Raw genomic sequence first — 20,888 nt, 5'->3', positions numbered from 1 at the left:
ATAGCCTATATGAGAGAAGAAGCTCTAGATATTATAAATGTGACAGGTGCTATGATGTGATGATCATAAAGTTTGTTTTAAGATCTTGATGTACTTTACTTTCTATTATACCTTAACATTTGCATCTCTTGTCTTTCCGATCAAATATGTTTGTATAAGCAAATAGCCCGTCAAACTACGTCGCTCCAGCAGCGCACGTATCACTGATATAAACGCGAGTTTTGTCTTAGCTTGCTTAAAGTTCAGAAAACTTTACAACTATTAGCATTATGTGCGAGAAGAACCCTTTATTTCGCATCGCAGCTCCTTGCGCTGCATGAGGAGAGAGAGAGAGCGCGCGAGAGAGAGAGAGAGAGAGCAAGAGAGCGAGCAAGACAAGAGTCTCGCTGCGTGACGCGCAGTGGATTCACTGGCACTTATTATAAAAATTACACAAATAACTTGTTCATTTTTTATAAGTGAACTATTTTACATGTTTCTCCGTCACACTCAGTCTAACATGCTGGAGGGAAGAGTTAGCCACGCCCACTTATTTGCATTCCGCGGAATAGAAAAATCTGTTACGTCTGACATTTTATTCCGCGTTAACGGAATATACCGTCATGCCGCCCAGCCCTAGATTTTGTGTGCCTAGCCAGTTTATTGATTTGCATGTAAATTCATGAAAACAAGTTTCTATAATGAGCAAATGTATACCCATTTTATTTTCTGCCAGAACTGAAAAACACTAATAATATTAAAAAGAGAGTTAAACTACATTAATCTGAAAGAAATTTATTTTCATACCCTTTCTTGCTCTAGTCACATAAAATTGCCATCAAAAGGCATGCACAAACACACACACAGTCTAAAATACACCACCGACACGACTGTGGCTATCGGGGAGACGAGCCACCCAGACGCTCCATTACCAGATGATAAATGCCTTTCCGCTTTCCCGTTAAACATCTCTCTATTGTCTTTATGATTATGGCTGCGCAGATAACAGCAATATTTCTGTTCATTGGCTTCCCTCTGCTTACTGCTGGTGTGGTCATTAATATTGTCAGGATGACTGATAGTGACCCCGGTGTCATTTATCAAACCGAAAACACAGTAATCATATGCACATACGACCGGAGCATTAATATCACTATAGCCACAATAACTGACAGCAGAGGAAAGCCAACATCTTAAGCTCACCTTGAGATTTATTTATCTGGCGAACTGCATGTATGACCACACATTCTGCTGTATGCCCTTACTGTACACATAACAAATACATAGAAGGAACGGATTGGACGGATAATTTTTTTAGACGATCCATCAATCAATCCATCCGCCTTGACAGGTGGGTAAGCACCGTTTGCATAATTTGTTAAAATTAATCATCTACCTAATTATTAGTGGGAACAGAGGACAAGCAACCAAATACTTATTACCTGTACACAGACAGCATGTGATATGGGTTGATTTATAACAAACAACCATTCACGTAATCATTCAAGTGACAGAAAGTTGACATAACTTATAAAATTAAGTTGAAACTTAATTTTTTAAGTTAAAGTAACATCAAAATAGATGTTGATTTGACAAAAATGCTGCATATTTTTTACAGTGTGGTCATCAACTTGCCAGGTTTTAAAATTAACAGTGGTCATTGAAAAATCCCTAAATGGGTCATTTCACCGAATCGGTGCCATTTGCATGTTGGAACTCATCATAATTGAAGTTCATTTTGTATATTTTTTAAACACTAAATCTAATAGCACACATATTTTAATTTTCAAAATGATTATTGGTCAATCTCAGGTAACTAGTTTATTTATTTTTTAACATGGTTTCTTAGGCCTAGTCCATACGGACATGGGTATTTTATAACCGGAGTTTTTTCTCCAAAAAATCCCGTCCACACATGCTCGGATTAAAAGAAATCTCTGTTCTCATAAAAAACCAAAAACACGCCATCAAGCGCTGTCAAGAGCATGCCACACCAGCAGGCGGTGATATAACCCAAATTGAGTCTACACGACAACACTGCATCCGGCGTTTCTTAAAATCCTCACATAGACCTGGCTAATACATGAAATACAGCTGCATTAAATGTGTGCTAATTGCATGAAGACACCGAGCAAATTCTAGTGAAATAAACCGATAACATCAAAGAAATAATATAGGTAACAGAACTGAACATTAAGATTGACATTCAATCATAGCACCAATATCATAAAATATAAAGAAAAGAAAAGAAAAGAAAAGAAGAAAAGTGACTTTTGATCTTCACATGGCCTTCAGAAGATCCAGATGATGTCACTTTCTGTCTATGTGATTTGTGAAATATTCTCATAGATTTTCAGAGGGAGAACGTGTTGGGTAACAGGACTGAGTGAAATCCTAGGGACATGACTAAAATGTGCATTTTATCTAAAATATTATTACTTTTTCCAATGGGAAAAAATATAAAAAAGCAAAGATGAGATATGGACCCGCAAAAAAATTGATATTTGAAGAATTCTATGCTTCATATTAAAGTATAGAGATAGAGATGGCAGGGACGGATAACTTTTTTTTTTTCTTTGTAGTTTTTATTAATGTTTTAAATTATATAGTTTAAATTTGGTGTTAGATTAACATGCAGGACACTTTGCTTAATAATAAAATCTATTTTAGAGTTGCATTTTCTATACACAATGTCCTGGGGACAGAAATGGCACCGATATGGAGGAATGGCCCAAATATCATTTGCTAGACGCTATTAGAAAAAATGGTCCTAATATGTACCATTAGGTACAGATATGTATACAATTTGTACAAATTTACCTTTAAAGTTCCTAATATGTAACTCTGATGTACTAATATGGATTATTTGGGTGCAAAGCTATACTTTTTGAAAGGATATCGCCACAGTGACAGCTGGGGTTATATATTTTAACCATGTCTTTTTGACAGTGAAGCAAAAAATCCTTACTAGTATCCATGTAACACATTTCCTCTGTAACCCAATGAAACCACTCACATCAGGGTTCGAATCCCTTGTATAGACGGTTTCAGCAGTAACAACATAAAGAAACGGCTTTCGTGGAACAAATGTAACTTCCGTTAATAATCAATAACAACAAAGTCCTTTTAGAGTAGTTTATTCCTGATAACAAGCAAAATAAACAAACACGTAGATTACCTTAGTTCAAAAAAAGCATATTAAAAACTACACTTAAGCCCTATTCGGACGGGATTAGTTTTACAGGGGGACCTCTGAGAAAATCGTGCTTCTCAGAGGTCCTCTGTGTTTTTAATCCCGTCGGAATCAGTCATGTCTGTGTTTTTCTCTGATGACCTCCGTAAAAATTCAAGAGCAATTTTTTATTCGTCGAACTTATGGCGCTTTTCCATTGCATAGTACCCCACGGTTTAGTTAAGTTAGGGTCGGGTCAGCTCACCTCACTTTGGCGTGGTTAGCTTTTCGATCGAGTTTAGTATCACTTCGGAGTGGGAGGGATTATAGGCGTGTCGTTATATCTGCGCTGCCTACTGCTGTGACATTATACAAGTGAGAGTTCGTTGTACATTTCCATACATTTATTTATTTAAATAAAATTTAAATTGGCCACCACATATGTTTGCACATCACGTTTATCAAGAAAAAGTATTGGGTACTACGTACTGGACCCAGTGGAAAAGCTCCCAAAAGTAAGCTGACCCGACCCAAACTAAACCAAACCGTGGAGTACTATGCAATGGAAAAGCGCCATTAGAGGTCCTCTGAGAAATTCAATCCCATCCGGATGCAAATGTCTTTGTTTGCCCGCAATATCTTTTGAAAACACAATTTTTGTTGTGTTTTGGCTTAGTAAGGTCTTACTAATGTGCGTATATTTTCACATTTATTCAGGATTTTTTTTTACATTCGGCGAAATAAAATAATTACATCAAGACGAGCTGAATACCAAACACTGTTAAGACTGGCCACTGTAATATCAGTATAAGGCAAACTCAACCATATTTTGTTTAATTCCGGAATGGTAATGTTAATTAATAAAGATAATAAATTGCAATAAATTGTTATTAATCATTATTTCTTCATTTCTTTGGGTTTATTATAAGCAGCCAGTTATATAAAACACGTAGGCTACTTTAGTAGGATTTGTAGATGTTATTTTGATGTTAAATTATATATGGTGTACAATGTTAAAATTAAATGAATAAATGACATGTTCTGTAATAATTTTACATTTAAAGCAAAATATTAAACATTACAAACACGCGTATCCAGAGCATGTGATCTTCTGCAATGTCCAAACTAGGGCCGGGACTTTAACGCGTTAATTAAGATTAATTAATTACACAAAAAATAACGCATTAAAAATTTTTAACGCATTTTAATCGCACTTATTTTTGCACCGCGGAACATTTCTCATTGGATGAGTTTCGGCGGACCGATTATACTGGAACACCAACTAGCGTTCATGACTTCAGACAACAACAAACCACAGTGAACATGAACGAAGAAGCTGATGAGATCGCTTTGGTTGGCCCCGTGGATGGGAAATTTTTTTATAAAAACGAACGGATGGAAGCGTCGATAAGAGCATGGTTGTGTTTAAGCTATAATGCAACAAGGAATTCACATATCACCCGCAGCACATCGAGCCATCTCAATGCAAAACATATAGCAGCTAGCGTGGACGTTAGCCCGACTCCGGGTAAAACGACTTGGTTGAACAAAAATAAACAATATTTTGTTGCTTAAGCTTATGTATTCAGTCATTATTCATGGTATACTAAAAATCCATGTGAAAAAATAACTTCTCAGGTCAAATATTTATATGTAATTAATTTCGATTAATTAATCACAAAGCCTCTAATTAATTAGATTAATTTTTTTAATCGAGTCCCGGCCCTAGTCCAAACGCATGAAACAAACACTCCCAACTCTGGAATAGCCTGAGAATTTTAAACCCGTCCGAATCGGTACATAAAAATCACAGACGTTGTGCGGGACGTCGTTTGGAAAACTAATCCATTCCGAATAGTGCTTTAGCTAATGTTACTGTGTAAAATGTGGACTAATATATAATGTATACAATCTTAACTTTAGATCGGCTGCCAAACCTCCCATTAAAAGCGGTAATCCATGATCGCTGTCTTCCCTCGTCTTTAGGAAACCAAAACATTTGTTATTTTCAACGTGATACTTGTTAGCCACTAGTCAGACCATTAAACAAACAGAAACAGGAAGTTAAGTTCTACTCAGACGCGTAATCGTGTCACCGCACGTGTGTCCGATGAAACAGTCTATAGACCGTTTCATCGGGCGCACGTGCGGTGACGCGATAAGCGTCTGGTCCGAGCTTTACTTCCGGTTTCTGTTTGTTTAATGGTCTGATTAGTTGCTGAAACTAAACTCTTAAACAAATACCTCGTTAAAAATAACAAATGTTTTGCGTTCCTATGTAATCTACATGTTGTTTATTTTGCTTGTTATAAACTACTTTAAAAGGACTTTGTTGTTATTTATTCTTCGCAGAGTTTACCGTAAGTTACGTGATCACCACGAAAGCCGCTTGTTTATGTTGTTACTGCTGAAACAGTCTATATGCGCTGCAAGTCGCTTCGGATAAAATCTTCTTCAAAATTTAGACTGTCTGCAAAAAAAGGTGAGGAAGGCACAAAACATCTGCCTCTTCAGTCATTTGAGGTTTCATGATGTTTCTGGACAAGCCTAAAAATAGAAATTAATCATCTTGTCATTGCAGTGTCAAGACCAAACCTCTGGGAGAACAGAGAAGGTACCTCACTAATTCAATTCGTTGCCCATGTCAAAGTAGATCTCAGTCAAAACATATACATCCAGTGTTAAACAATTCCCCATCTTTCCCATGACCTTGGATAGAGGACATCCCATAAACACACACATGAACAAGGTGCACCTACAACACTTTATCAACTAAAAATACTATTAACAGCTGCTATCCCATAATGCACCGGGCTGGAATTAAACCTGCGTTATCAAGCTGATCTCTTCCTGTCCATTCATCCTTTCACCAAAGCCATTCACAGTTTCTTTCCCTAAAGCCTGAAGTGATTGCTCCGGTATTGACCATACCTGACACAGGGCGAATCATCAGGGGAAGGTTAGATGCCCATTGCTGCTTCTACATGTGTACTTTCAAGGGCAAGCAACAATAGGTGTCCATCAGCAAACCAGCAAGCTGGGACATAGTGACGTGACGTTTCCCATCAGTGTGAAGCAGGGCTGCTTACATGCAGTGGGCTAATTACAAAGCACAGACCCCTGAGACACCGACAAACACAATACATGATTTACCGCAATCTACCGCATTTCAACAAGTGCTGTGAAATTCCTATTGATGTGTTGAACATATTGGATTGCGTACTGGATGACAAACACCAACAAGCAATTTGTTAACAAACGAATCGTGTCGCATTCACGTCACGTCACCAGGCACGGCCCTATCTCTGCAGAAGATCGTAAACTCGTTCACATTCACAGATGTCACATAATGTGTTTCTTACGTGCACTGAATAGCAGGGTTTCGGTGACCCTGGTATCACATTTGTTTGACTTTGATGTGAACGACATCAGCCGTCGATGACTGTGTGTGCATTCGAAATGATGGTGGCAAGGGATGGCACTAAGGAGCACATGAAAACTGCTTAAAGTCACATGAATGAAGACAGGAGAGACATCTAAAAATACTTAGGCATAATGAGAACTCAATGTAATCATAAAACAGCTATTATTAGTTTGCATAGGAACACAAAAATAGATCAAGGCAATCATGGTAAAAGGACATCACACAACCACGCAAAAAAAGGTCATAATTTGATAGCCCTCATTTGGTTGATCTTCTCTTTTTTCGTGAAATACTAAAAGTGAGAAACGTTAGTGACTCAGTCCCCATTTACATTATTTATAAGATTAGTCTTTCATCTTTAAAATTACTTCCGGGTGGCATAGAAGAAATAAAGGTTTACCCGGCCTTTACTCTTCAATGAGGGCTTTTTTCCACAGCTAGAAACAAATAACCGGCCAGAATCTCTTTAGGCCTCTGACAGCTTATGTAAAAAGGGTGAAGGCAGATAAATGAAAATCAAAAACAATGTCAACCGAAACTGCAATGCAGTGAAGCAGTAAGTTGAGGATCAACATCTATTACAGAAAAATTTCTTTGGCTTCACACAGCATTACATAATATGACTATAACCAGTGTTCGAATTATGTCAAAGCTTATGGGGGGGTCCCCTAGCTAAGCCCCACCCCCTGGCCAAGCCCCACCCCCTTATCATAGGGTCGCTGTGATTTCACAAAGTAAGATGTGATCGTCCAGTAATCATCTGATCCCAGTTTTAATCAAAGAAACCCCAAATTACCCTTAACTCAAACTCTAAAACATTTTTTACCCTTCAAATTAGTGTGAAACACTGGCAAGGGCAGAAATTTTACACAGAATAGGGGTGAAATAGGGTGGACCTCATTTTTAAATTACATAATTTTACTATACAGTATAGTAGTGGTTAAATGGATTACATTGCGTTTTTTGAGTCATAGATCGAATACTTTTCAGATCAGCAAAACTGGGGGTGGGAAAATAACATAAGAACAAAATAAGAAATTATGAGCATAAAAAATAGAACAGAACAAAGTTACAAATAAAGTAAGATATATTTAGGTACATAAATAGAATCAAATGAATAATAACACTGTCTTCTTCATCGAATAATTAATCTGTTTTTAGATACAGAAGTGATTTTCCTTTGTTTTCTGTTGTTTAATTAATATAAATGACAGAAACACAAGCAGAAAAGAACTGCTACTTTCAGACCAACACAAACATCTGATTTCTTTCTGAACTGATTGCACTTACTTTAAAACATAACTGAATGTTTTTATGAGAATAGGTGCCACGACTGTGGTAGTTCCAAATAATTTTGTGTTTGCATGCTTTAGGAATCGCGCGTCTCCGTGCGTCCGCTTATGAGTGTAGTTTTGCGTCCATTTAAGTATGTGTGCGCGACGCGTCCTTGTCTTTGCGCACATAAAACAGCCCACTTTAACATCTTCCGCTCAAATTGTTTAAAATCGCTTGCATGTTAACATTTGCAAGGTTTAAAAAAACACATGCAAAAGATACTTTCTATAAATATAGTTATTTATTTCTGAATGATGCGTATTTGAGCGATAAACAGGGCCAGACGAAATATGCAGACTTTTTTTGCTTTATCTCTGGAAATGTTTTGGAAAAATCTGCAGAATTCTGCAAAATGATTTTAAATGTTTTAAAAATTATATTAGATCATTTAAGCTATAAATATTACAAAATTGCATCTAACATAATTACTTTTTAAAGGCTTAAAATGAAAATGAATACACCAAAGCAATGAGTCCTCTGAATTAAACCGGACCAACATGAAGCAGATAACGTGCTTGTCAAGATAGAATTATAGTTTGTATATAAAATGACATGTATTGTTTATTTTGTTATATAATATAGCAGCATAAAAAAGCTTGTATTAATACGTTCTCATTATGAATTAAGCACGTATGAAGATAATTTCATCATTTTCACAACGCAATGTAAACTTCATATTTAACATAACAAGAGAATTCATCTTGTAAACGGATTTGAAATGATGATGTGCTGCTGAGTCTGCTTAACTTAGTGATAAGTTTTATTTCATCTGAAATATCAAATGGTTCGTGTTCTCTATCATTAAAAACAATCACAGCAAACACGCACAGGGTTTATGTACTTGTAAATGCCGCTCACAAACGCGCGTATGTGTGCTTGTCGTCAATGAGGGTTGGTCACAAACACGCTCAAGTGGAATTTATGTGCCCTGGTGTTAAGTATTAAAGAGACTATCATTTATTATCATTTAAGCGTGATTTCTTCTGCTTCCCCAATAAAATATTTTGTGTGACTGGGTGGACCAGCCGTCAGACTGAGAGGATAGATTTGCCACTGTTTGTCTGTCAATTCCTCCAGAAAACAGCATGAGGCGCACTTGCGAGTTTATTTATTTCAGACAGAAGTAATTTGAAATAGTTTATTGCGAAATTGGGACATATAAAGACAGTTTCGCTTTGTGACACGCAACATGAGAATTTTAAATTCATGTAGTATTTTAATTTTAATAAAAACCAGGGGACCCCCCTAATTTATATTTTTGTGCTTTATGGGGGGTCCCTTAAGGCTTATAGGAGGTCCGGGACCCCCCCAGACCCCCTTCAATTCGAACACTGACTATAACAATACAAGAAAAAAACTATTAAAGAACACAACCACAAAATTTAATAATAGTAATCATAATTTTGCAGGTCTGAATTTATAATAAATAAACTGGAGTGGAACATTTTGAGGTTTGTGTTATGTACACCAAAATGGAGTCACTACGCCCCCTGCTGGTTGACTTAAAAAATACCACTTTGGTCATAGTTAAACTATTACACCTAACTTTTATGGGTTTATATAAATGTATAGGTTTATGAATGGCGTTGCTTTCATCAACACCTCAGTTTTAATTACGAAAAGAAATTAAAACGGTAATTGTTAACGTTTGGGATTTAGCAAATGTTTAAGAACTGTTTCAAGAAATAATATATATAATTTAAAACAAAAGTTTACGGTGAAATTTGTCTAGATATGTGAATATTATTCAAGCAATTTACATTTCAACCCGCCATCTTGGTCCTCACTTAAAATTGAAGTTTATAATCTCCTCGTCTGTTCACCCAATTTAGAAAAGCGTGATAAAGGCTGACATTATTTACTCACCCTGGTCGTTCAAACTTATGTTGCATGACTTATGTCCAATGTATAAAGTCTGCTGAAGCCATACGATGTGTTTGTTTAAGCAACAAACTCACTTATAACTTTCCCACTGTGCTGTTCTGAAAACTAATGAAAACCGAGTCAGTGAGGTGAGCGCGCGGGAATCGTATCCGTTAGAATCGTTTGTCTCTAAACGGTTCCTTTAAATGAATCGCAGCAGTTCTCGTTATTAAAGCCTACTTGATGAGATTATTAAAAGTATAAATTTATTAAAATTCGGTCTGTTATATATACATACAGATATAAACATTTAGGAGACACTTTTATACAAAGCAACTTATGGGAAAACATCATATCCAAAAATGTGAGACGTACTAAGATATAGTTTCAGCAATTGTTAAAAAAAGAACACCTAAAAAAGTAAAAATAAAAACACATTGTTTTTAAAAATTAATAGTCAGTGAGAATTCAGTTTTTGTCAAGTGTTCATTAAAATATCTGGGTTTTAGCGGTTTCTTGAATATTAAAATGGCCGACCAATTATAGCTGTTCAGTAGCCTACTCCTTCACTGGGTTGTAAAAAACATTAAATTAACCTACAGTATACAGAGAAAACTAAAACAAACAAACAAAACAAAAACAAAAAAAACATTTTAACGGTAGTCAAATTTTTTGACAAAAACTATGAAATTAAAGTGAATTTGTGCATAAAAAAGCAAAAAAATCTGCCAATGTGGTAAGATTCTTTTTTCTTTTTCTTAAACTGTTTTTTCAAGAAAAAATATCTTACCACATTAACCAATTTTTTGTTGTTGCATGTTTTAAGCACAAATTCAATAATTTTTTTGTTTAAAAACAAAATTTCTTAGGTCATTTTGCTGATCAAGACAATGCATCTTGATTTAAGAATTGTTAGGTATTTCTTACTTAAAACAAGACAAAAATACTAAAAAGGTATATATTTTTTGCAGTGTATAATGAGAATTGCATTGTTTTTATTTAGAGATGCAGTGATAGATCGGCCTATAATCGGCATTGCTGAATAAGCACCATTACCCCCACTATCGGACATCAGTCAAAATAGAGTTAAAAGCAAAACTATTAATATCAGTAAATGTCATTCTAAGTAACTGAATATTGGTATTAGCACAGAAATTTTGTATTTTATGCATCCCTAGTTTTAATATAAAATGTAAGCTTATTTTGTTGGGAGGTTATCTGGAAGATGGGAACTAGATGATCACTAAAAACAATGGAAACAATCATTGTCTGTATTGTTTTGTTCAGGAGGTTACAAAATCTTGTAAAAAAAAATTCCACCTTCCAAGAAAAAAACACCACAAACAACTTCAACGTTCAGACCCTTTATTGAAATTCAAATGTAATATTTCTTCTTTACAGAAAAAAAGAGTGCTTGTTGAAACCCTGAATTGGTTATTTCTGAAACATAGCATCTAAAACAACACTTAAGATTAAGAGACATGTGTATTGCTTAATGGCTGCTGTGAGATTTAACGAAAAGTCGATTAAAAAAAACTTCCAAAAGAAACATTTCATAATAAGAGCCCAGATCTACACGCCCATGTAACCACTTAATGCAGACTTTTAAGCAACATATAGGAAAAACAAGATTATTTGTTGAATTATTTAGTAGTTCAACTACAAAACAAATTTATAATAACATTATTCACTCATAGAAAAAGCTTTATCTTTCAGCAGATCACTAAAAATTAGCAAAAGATGTTTCCTTAAGATCTCATGCAGGCCTTATAAAATGATACAGTACTGGATTCAATGAAACCTAAACTCACGTGTGTCGCTTTCAGCAAACGGTTGAGAAAGAACGGACATGAAATCTGGACATTGAAAGGTTTGCAGAAATCGTAAAGGTTTTTTGGTAACTATATATGCGTGTACAGCAAATAAATAGAACCTAACATGCATGCTTTCTTAAGAAAATAAAAAGATTTCCATATGAATGTGGTCTATGAAGCTTTATCATGGGGAATTTTAGAAGGTCCGGCTGTCGTGTAGCAGTCTGAGTGCATCTTCTGGACTTCTTTAAGGAAATTTCTACTGTACAAAAGTAAGGCCACGTGTCTTCGCCCTTAAGAACTGTTTTCACTTTTAGCTTGTTTGGCAGCTGGCGCTTCATTGTCTTGCCCGTTAGACTCAAGCGGCCTCTTCTTTGGACTGGCTTGTTCTGTTGAAGAAAAACAATTTTCAGTTTTTTTAATCTATGAAGTAATACAACAACTGTTCATGTGAATTAAACTCCCATTCACCTTCATCTGCCTCATCATCACTCTCAAACTTGGTCTTCTTTCCCTGGAACTGTGTCTGTTCTCTTCCTCCTCGGTCTCTGCGGCCTCCTCTCCCTCTTCCACGACCCCTGTGACCTCCTACAGTCAAACAAATGAATTTAAATATCGGATTGCCCGAGTTTAAAGTCAAACCCGTGTCTTGTTTTGGGTTGGGTTTGTTACCTCTTCCTCCTTTGCGTTTGTTCATGGTATCCTGCTGATCTTCAATGATCTTCTTCAACGTCTCCATTTCTGTGTCTCCCTCAAGCACTTCCCAATGAACGACTTGATCTTTAACCTTGAGATCCTCGCCTCCCTGAGCCTCGCGGGCTTTTTCCAAAGCTTCTTTGGCGTTTGAGTGGAATAGGATTGTGCCCTGAGGAAATTATATATATATATATATATATATATATATATATATATATATATATATATATATATATATATATATATATATATATATATATATATATATATATATATATAAAAAAATGAGTTCGGCACACATGCGATCTGCGGATTAATTCGCTAATTTATATAGAGAAAGCTTATCATTTGCACGCGTTTCTAATCTTGCAAAAGTTTACATTTTAAGTGATTTTAAACAATTTAAGACTTTAAACTTTTTAACCCAATCACGCATGAAGATCTAAAAACAATGCAATATGAGCACAATTCCCAACAAACATTCATCCTCAGAGTATCAGAAAACATGTTTTTAAATGTGTTTAATTGTTTGAAAGAGCTGTCGAAAGCTTGGAGGTGATGACGATGTTGAGAGACCATGGTGTAGTTTGCTTGTAGCCTTAAGTTTAATGGGATCTGAACTAAGTTTTGTGATCCGTTAACCGCTGGATGTACTAGACAAAATATAATGGACATTTCAGAGAATTGATTATGATAAACATTAACTCTTTCTTCGCCAGCTTTTATAAAAATATAACGTTTCCAGCCAGCACCAGCATTTTTCATGATTTTCACAAAAGTTAGCGCCAACCTAGTGAATAATAGCGGAAACATGGATTGCCGTAAAAACTTGTGAATGCTTAGTCTGAAAATTATGTAATTCAAAGAGTGATAAATGGAGGCGGTCTAAGTTCTCACCTCTTTAGCTCCTCTGGTGAAATCAATCCATTTAATCTGAGCATGATCTGAGAAGACCTTGTGAAAATCTTCTCTTGATGTTTGATCCAATTCACCAGAAAACTTTAGCAGACAGCCTCTCTGGTCATTTAGGGATTTCTGAGTAAACACAAGAGCAATGTTTTACAGACACCAGCACACCGGTCTTACACGGTGCTTTAATTTTGTATAACATTTACCAGCTCTTCCTCCTCGGCTTGCTTCTGCTTGACCTCCTTATCACTGAAATGTACATTTTAAACCGTTATAACAGCTATAACATCATTCTGTGCATTTTTTTGTGGAATTAATATTTTGTGTCATCTCACGTTTTGGCTTTGGCCTTCGCCTCCACACGGTTCTGCTTCCGCTCGGCCATCTTTTTAGAAAAGTAGTCCTCTCTACAAACAGATTCATACAGTACATTCACATCCTTTCAGTTATAAAATAGAAACATAATTAATGAAAATATTATAACAAGTAACAATTTAAAAATGATACAGGAACACGCCATGCACAGAGCTAAAAGAAAAATGGTTCATTTTATTCAAGTATTATGTAATGCACCTACTTCATCATAACAATCATCTCATTTCCTTTGAATTCTTTCACATCAGCGCGCTCAACAAAAGCCTTGGCAGCATCTTCAGATTCCAGAACCGCAAAAATTGAGCCCTAGAAGCAAAAATGGCAGCTTAACTAAAAGAGCAAATCATGACACGTGTAATGGGAATACTATACATGAGTATTAAAGAAGTAACCAGTCGAACTAGCATAGTGATTTATGCTACGATTATTAAAAATAAAACATCAGCAGTACTGTTAAAAGTCAAAGCCCAACAGTGCAAAGTTTTCAAAGATTTCTATGAATTTCAGTACTGCAATGTAGTCAATGCAATGCATGTGCGACATTTTCATGCATGCAATATTTTAATATTCACTTTATTCTTTTACTTGAACAAAAATTGTAAAATCTCTTACTTTAAAAGTCTTTTGTGGTCCTTTTCTCATGTGGATGTTCTCAACTGCTCCTTTATCAGAAAGCCACTCTTTTACCTCATCCAGCGAAATGTCGAGGGGAAAACCTTTCTGTTGGATTAAAACAATATATGTGCTTAAACAACAGTAATAAAACAACGGTATCCTCAAGTACAATCTAAGGTGCAACCACAGTGTATAAAAAAAATAAAGTATGTAAAGTTTTACAAAGATAATAGTATAAAAAATTGTATGAAAGGGTCAACAACAAAACAAGCTCCTAAATCTTCTAAAAAATTCTTTTAAAAATGGATATTATGCATATTTTTGAGTCGGGATTCAATGCATTTAAAAAGTTTTGTGTGTTGAACAACATTTTGGTACATTTTCATGATTTTGTTCACAATATTTTGATAAATGTCAGGTGGTACAACCGATCATTGTGTATTTGCCAGATAAGTTTTATATATGCTCCTTGTGTCTTGCTGGTTTTGTTTGTTTATTTGATAGTTGCATTCAAAATTACAATCCTGCAAAAGTTTACATTTTAAAACAATGTTACCATAAAACTAATATATCCACAAACTTTACATTCAGCCATAAAGACCACCTGGAATTCACTTCTTAAAAAGGCCCATGATTGCGGTTGTACTACTTTGACATCCGAAAGTGTGTCTGCACTATAGATGTTTTCTTTGGACGCATGTGCGCTGACGCGATACACGTCTGAATCCGAACTTTACTTCCGGTTTCGTGTTTTAATGGTGTGACTAGTTGCTAAACTGATCTCTTGAACAAATGCCTCGTCGAAAATAACAAATGTTTTGGTTTCCTGGGTAATCTGTGTGTTGTTTTTTTGCTTGTTATATAAATAAACTACGTTTAAAGAACTTTGTTGTTATTTATTCTTAGCGGAGTTTACTGGAAGTTACGTGCGGACCACGACAGCCGCTTGTTTATGTTTTTAACTGCTGAAACCGTGTATATGTTGGAGTACCACTACACCATCAGCTCTGTTGCCAAGTTTTAGATACCAAAAGAAACATTCATATTTATCAAAAAATAATCTAAATAGGGTTTATAGAATAAAGTGACACGGCATAAATGTATTAAGTTATTCTTATAGTACACAATATCCCCAGACAAAAAAATGTGCATGTCATGTCATTGACCCATAATCTGTTTTACTTTACGTCACTGTTCTTATTCACTCACCATGTAGATGGATTTGTGTTTGAGAGCGTCTCTGTATTCCTCATTGTTCTCTGGAAGAGGTTTGTTGGGATTTCGTCTTATTTTGGTTTTGTCCTCGCTGATCTCCATAAGACCGGTTTGAGATTTCTGTAGCGACTCGACAATGACGGCCACGTCTGATGTGAGACTTTTCAGCCTGGGAAAACAAATGTAATGTCAAACAAAACCAAACGCGAATCTGGTGCTTAAAAAGATTTTTAAAAATGTAAAGATGCCAATTTATAATATAAAAATGCCATTAGCAGAGTTAAAATTCACCAAAAGTGGACATTTGGTACTTTTTATCAGAGTATGTCATCAATATTCATGTTAACCTGGGAATCGACCCACAACCGTTGCACTGCGAACACAATGTTCGACCAACTGAGCTACAGGAAGATGATTTCTCTTGTAATTACCTATTAAATTTGAGCATGGTCTCTATAGTGACCCAGCCATCGTCTACCTGTAGCTGCTCCTTTAGAAACTTGTCCCGAGGAAGATTGTGGTCACCGAAATAGTACTGAAAACACAGAAACATGTGTGTCATTTTAAGGAATGAAGTAACTGAAGGAAAAACAATGCATGGCGTTCATAGTCTCACCTCAATCTGTTCTGCCACCTTCTTCTCCAGAGGAGACGCTTCCTGAGTGTCTGCCATCTTTCTTAAAATCACAAACACCAGAAATATTAGTAAAGGGATTTTCAACACATCAGCGTGTAGTAGTTTTATTAATAAATGTAAACTGGTAGTTTAAAATAATATGACATTTCACATATGTGAAAGTCAGGGGTTAGATGTTAGATGTTTTTGTTTCAAAGTCCATTTGCTTTCTTTCTGCCCTGCCTTAAAATTATGTCCATGATCCTAACTAAAACTGATATATTATAAAATCTTCATAACATGGATTCAGTTACACTTCAATTATTTTCAAAATGCCAAAGAATGCATTGATGAAGGTATATGGTATTGATTAAGTGCAAAAAATAACCAGAAACGGTTTTACATGTCCATACAACCCTAGGATTTGTCCCAGAATAAAATGGTCTATTATTACCTTATTTAAAAGGGTCATGAATAGGGCTGTCACAATGATTAAATAATCGTCTCATTGCAATTGTTTGACCTCATCGCGATGATTTCAGATCACCGCGATGATTGCACATCTCTCTAAAAAACACAAGGGGGAGCTGCAGCGCCTGTATAAATGAGCCTGTATCAGATTACTTTTAAATATATGTTATGGGTCATTAATATTCATTGCCAGATAAACCTTGCAAAAGATTTAATTTAAATAATCACAACAATTTGCGAAAATTATTTCATAAACAAAAAAATGTACGAGAATTTAATATCAAAGCAATAAAACAGGCAAATTAATCGTCATAATCGCCACAATTTATTAATCAATTAACCATCAGCCAAATTTCATAATCGTGACAGCCCTAGTCATGAATAATAATTTTGAGCTCCGTTCTGATTGGTTGCTTCTCAGAGCAGCTCCTTCAGTAGCTCTGTGTGTATGTGTGTAAACAGACCCTATGTTTGAGCCTATATCAGACGAAGATACAGAATTTGAGGAACAATCAATTATTCAGAAATTGTTAATGGACGTTTCTGAGTGGTTTGTTTGTGTGTGCTTTTTTCAGTATGGACCTGCAAAACGTAACTGTAACGTCAATAGTAAATCTTCAGCCTAAACGCTAACATATAGCATGCATTTATATAATGGTCACACTTTCATTGTGCTCTGCAATTTAATTTAATTCATCAATTACAATTATTATGTTGGTCATAGCTGGTTTACTGTTTGAAGCTAGCATATTACAATATTTAAATCTGACAGGTCTGGATCCCAATATGACAACCAATCAAGTGTGACAACATGGCCCGTAAGTCTCAGTACTGAACGTACGTGAACTTCTGATATTTAAAATATGACATTATTGTCTTGAAACCCTACAATAAGGTTTAGCAATCTGTGGTGTTCCTATTCATGCAAAACAGGGGATGCCGAAACCACGTGCGTGTACCACAGAGCTAACGCACGCTGATTTATATTGAAATATATATAACGCTTACGTTTGAAATTACTCCAGTGTTTATAAACAATTAGTATAACTTTGTTATAGTGCATATGTTCAAATTATAAGTATTTCAGGTCTTTCTAAAGCAGATGCGCCACGCGCGCCACATGTTAGATTAAACAAACAATAAACGCGTTCACGCGCCCATCTCTGCTTTTCAGTCGGGTCTACACAGAAGCCCTATCAAAACTGTAAAAATCTGAAACAAAGCAGTTTTCAAAAACGCAATACTCACTTTGGTTTCTGGTGTGTCTAATCACAGTGAAATGCGGCTGATTCACACTGGCTGAACCTTTCCCGTGAATCAACGTGCAGCGACGCTTTGTTAGGACGTCACGCCGAGAGAATTATGGGTAGTGTAGTTTTTAAATAATCAGACGTCTGAAAATTATGGGTAGTGTAGTTTTTTAATGATCAGATATCTACACAGTCATATCCCGGTTATTTTATCTCAGTTTGTGCTACCGCAAATTACCGTGTTTAAAGTTGAACCCCACCATATAAACCAGTATTCAAAGAAATGCATCCAAAACTGTTATTTCTAGACTAAAGTCACTGTTTTCCTGTCACTTTTATCTCTCTATACATTAAACACTCACACTGTGTTGAAGGCCTCAGCATCCAGTGTTCATGCATCTAAACACCTAAGACAATACAATACACCGTCCCATGTTGTCTGATAGAGAATCTATATGAATCTACAAAAATATGTTCATCCACAGCATTAAAATCCTGGCCTGTTCTGTCTTCTGTGTTAAACTATTAAGCCAATTTTACATTTCATACTACATGGGAGGGTTTGAAACCTCTGTTACAGTCAGGTTGCAGTAATACAACATGTAAAAAAAATGACATTTATTGTTAATTAATATTTATTATTAGTATATTTGATTGAACTGCTTTACTCTTAAAATTTAAATAAAGGTGTTTCACAATGCCATTGAAGAACTATTTTTGGCTGAATGGTTCCATAAGGAACCTTTAAAATCCGAAGAACCTTTTTGGTTCAAGTTTTGGACTAAAAAGGTATGAAATAAATGGCTTTTTGAGGAACCAAAAATCAATGGCTTCGCTGTGAACCTTTTTAGCACCTCAGCAGACAAACATTTAACCAAATGTTACATTTCCATTATGTTAATTTTATTTTTAATGACAAACCTGAATGGATTACATTTTGTTGTTTCATTATTCAAAGTTCACTCAAATCCCTGAGATAACATATAATATATACATATGCAAGCAAATACGGGATTAGCTCATGCCCAGATTAAGCAATTTCATGTGTTGGACAAAGGGGCGTTTAATTGGGGCAGGTTCCCGAACAGGGTTTAGATTAATCTAGGAGTAGGCCTTAGTTATATTAGGACATTTTTTAAGTTTTTGCAAACATACCTAACAAAAAACAACAGTGGTGACAAAACAATGGCACTGATATATGTTAGGATTAGGAAATGTCAGAGCAAGATGTTTTTAAATTAAGGTAGCTCAAACATGCATTTTAGTCTGGGACTAGGATAAGGCCTGTCTGGGAAACCACCCCTTAATCTGTAAAATGAGTCAAAGGAGGTCCAATGACAGATAACTCATTTAATAACCATCCCCATATTCACTTGTTTAACAAATCCTATAATACTTTCATTATTGAATAAAGGCTCTTAATTCTTGTAGGATCTCATTGCCACTTTCCCATGGCATAATTTTGGCCCTCGGTGTTGCTGAACCCTCTGATCTTCTCTTGCATAACAGTTTTTCTAGTGTATATCCTTTCCTAGGCATTGCAATATCCCCTTCATTCAAATCATTAATCGGACAAAAGTCATTCCCTCCGTCCCCTACATAGCAAATCCTCTCGTAGTGCACACCAGCTTTCGCTTGGCTTTCTTTAAAATCGCTGAGCACTTTCCTCTTGCACAGGTTTACCGGGCACTGCTGGCAGTCGTGCGCGTGAAAGCAGCGCACGCTCATGTACCCACGCGCGTCAATGCTCGCGGGGTTGCTGAAGACGTCATCTATAGCTGACTGCACCCCTGACGCGTGCAAAATCCAGTCTATGAAAATGGTGTTAGCATCAGAGACTATGATACAGTCTATGTCTTTCTTGTTATCGGATATGAATGTCAACAGCTCGATCATGCCCTCCGTATACGGGATGCTCTCCATGACCGCGCGCATGTGGTCCGGCTGCACGGACTGGTCTCCGATGTAGGTCAGGACTCGACCCATATACTCGGTCCAACGGCCTTTTTGGTACGACTGCTTCAACCAGTCTGGTAAACGCTGGTCGGGAGTGGACCGGATCACCCATGTGTCGCTGTTCTCATCCACGATAGTGTGATCGAAGTCGAACGCGACCAAAGTCTTCATCCTGAACGGCAAATACAAGCGAGAAATGCGATCAAATGCACGATATATATGACTTCAAAATTAAAAGTTTCATTCAACCTTTCTTTCTCATTCAGCAGTGAATTACATTTTGTAGGTGTTAACATACAAACAAATAAAAAAATACAATTTTGTACTGACCTGAAGACGACAACTTGGCTTAATGATTCGGTAATATATTCCGTAATAGACACTCGCTGGCTACACAAAGCACGATTAAGTCACACCCCCAGAAATAAAGGCGTTTATTCGATAGGCTGTAGCTTACGTCAGTCATAATCCTTACGGTATTTCGAAACTCTGATTGGCTACTCAAATACGTATGTATTTCGCTTTCCTTTTCCAGTAAGTCATTCATTTTAAACTAAGAAATTCCGTTTCAGTGTCTGGTAGATGCAGATATGTTATCCATATGTTCATCTACTTGAATTTTAAGTTGACAGAACCTATTTTGCTTAGTTATATTTTCTAATAATTGAAAATATTGACTCGTTACAGTCAAAATAAGGCGCGCACTCGTCATTACTGTTTGCCAAAGCATTGAAAAACTAAGTTTTAATTCTAAAGTCTAAGAAATACCACACAAATAATGTTAAAATTATTTTTATTTTCACATTAGACATATTTTCCCCATAACAATATAAACATTTTGTATTGGATTTCTAATGTTTTGCTATTTATCCAAATTCTTAATAAATATATTATGCACGCTCAACACAACTAACGTTGGAGCATTTAAACAAGCTTCAGGATAAGGCACCCAAACTTTTGACTAGTAAAGTTAGTGCATATTTAAAGCAACACCAAAGAGTTTTTTTTACCTTAAAATAACGCTTCCAAAACAGTTTCAGTCGTTCATCCACTCTAAACAGGGTGAACAGCACTTTCACATTCGCTTTGCAGCCCTCTATCGGCCAAAACCGCACTAAAGAAGTTTCCAAACGTCGGGTAGTGGTCCTGTAGTCCGAGTGAATACTACAAAAACTTGCTTTACGGCAGACCTACAATC

The 20,888-nt window shown here is 36.0% G+C and overlaps 2 protein-coding genes across 3 annotated transcripts; both read right to left on the bottom strand.

The window, feature by feature from the left end:
* Positions 1-11,121: 11,121 nt before the first annotated feature.
* On the bottom strand, positions 11,122-17,852 carry ssb (small RNA binding exonuclease protection factor La). 2 transcript variants are annotated; one of them, XM_065293820.1, is made up of 12 exons: positions 17,733-17,852; positions 16,014-16,074; positions 15,829-15,932; positions 15,392-15,566; positions 14,180-14,287; positions 13,770-13,873; positions 13,528-13,599; positions 13,399-13,441; positions 13,181-13,318; positions 12,260-12,452; positions 12,059-12,175; positions 11,122-11,976 (listed from the first exon to the last, which is right to left on the bottom strand). In XM_065293820.1, exons 2-12 carry the CDS (start codon positions 16,068-16,070, stop codon positions 11,882-11,884), a joined length of 1,206 nt encoding a protein of 401 aa, XP_065149892.1. In that variant the 5' UTR covers positions 16,071-16,074; positions 17,733-17,852; the 3' UTR covers positions 11,122-11,881. The 2 variants fall into 2 exon arrangements, with proteins under 2 accessions (XP_065149892.1, XP_065149893.1); XM_065293821.1 differs by having other exon boundaries at positions 16,014-16,070; positions 17,733-17,822.
* A 1,217-nt stretch (positions 17,853-19,069) lies between these two features.
* On the bottom strand, positions 19,070-20,118 carry phospho2 (phosphatase, orphan 2). The gene is made up of 2 exons (XM_065293822.1): positions 20,021-20,118; positions 19,070-19,862 (listed from the first exon to the last, which is right to left on the bottom strand). Exon 2 carries the CDS (start codon positions 19,859-19,861, stop codon positions 19,136-19,138), a length of 726 nt encoding a protein of 241 aa, XP_065149894.1. The 5' UTR covers position 19,862; positions 20,021-20,118; the 3' UTR covers positions 19,070-19,135.
* Positions 20,119-20,888: the final 770 nt, after the last annotated feature.

Source organism: Paramisgurnus dabryanus, chromosome 7, assembly GCF_030506205.2.
Source record: "Paramisgurnus dabryanus chromosome 7, PD_genome_1.1, whole genome shotgun sequence".
Taxonomy (NCBI): Eukaryota; Metazoa; Chordata; class Actinopteri; order Cypriniformes; family Cobitidae; genus Paramisgurnus; species Paramisgurnus dabryanus.
Note: the sequence above shows the minus strand (reverse complement) of the source record. Positions and strands in the feature narration are given on the sequence as shown.

What these genes read in the sequence shown, in the direction of transcription:
- ssb (XM_065293820.1), bottom strand. Translation starts at nt 16,070, where the DNA reads ATGGCAGACACTCAGGAAGCGTCTCCTCTGGAGAAGAAGGTGGCAGAA. An exon ending in AACACAAATCCATCTACATG is followed by an intron (nt 14,288 to 15,391) that starts GTGAGTGAATAA and finishes TTAATCCAACAG; the next exon opens with AAAGGTTTTCCCCTCGACAT. An exon ending in GAGATGATTGTTATGATGAA is followed by an intron (nt 13,600 to 13,769) that starts GTAGGTGCATTA and finishes ATCTGTTTGTAG; the next exon opens with AGAGGACTACTTTTCTAAAA.
- phospho2 (XM_065293822.1), bottom strand. Translation starts at nt 19,861, where the DNA reads ATGAAGACTTTGGTCGCGTTCGACTTCGATCACACTATCGTGGATGAG.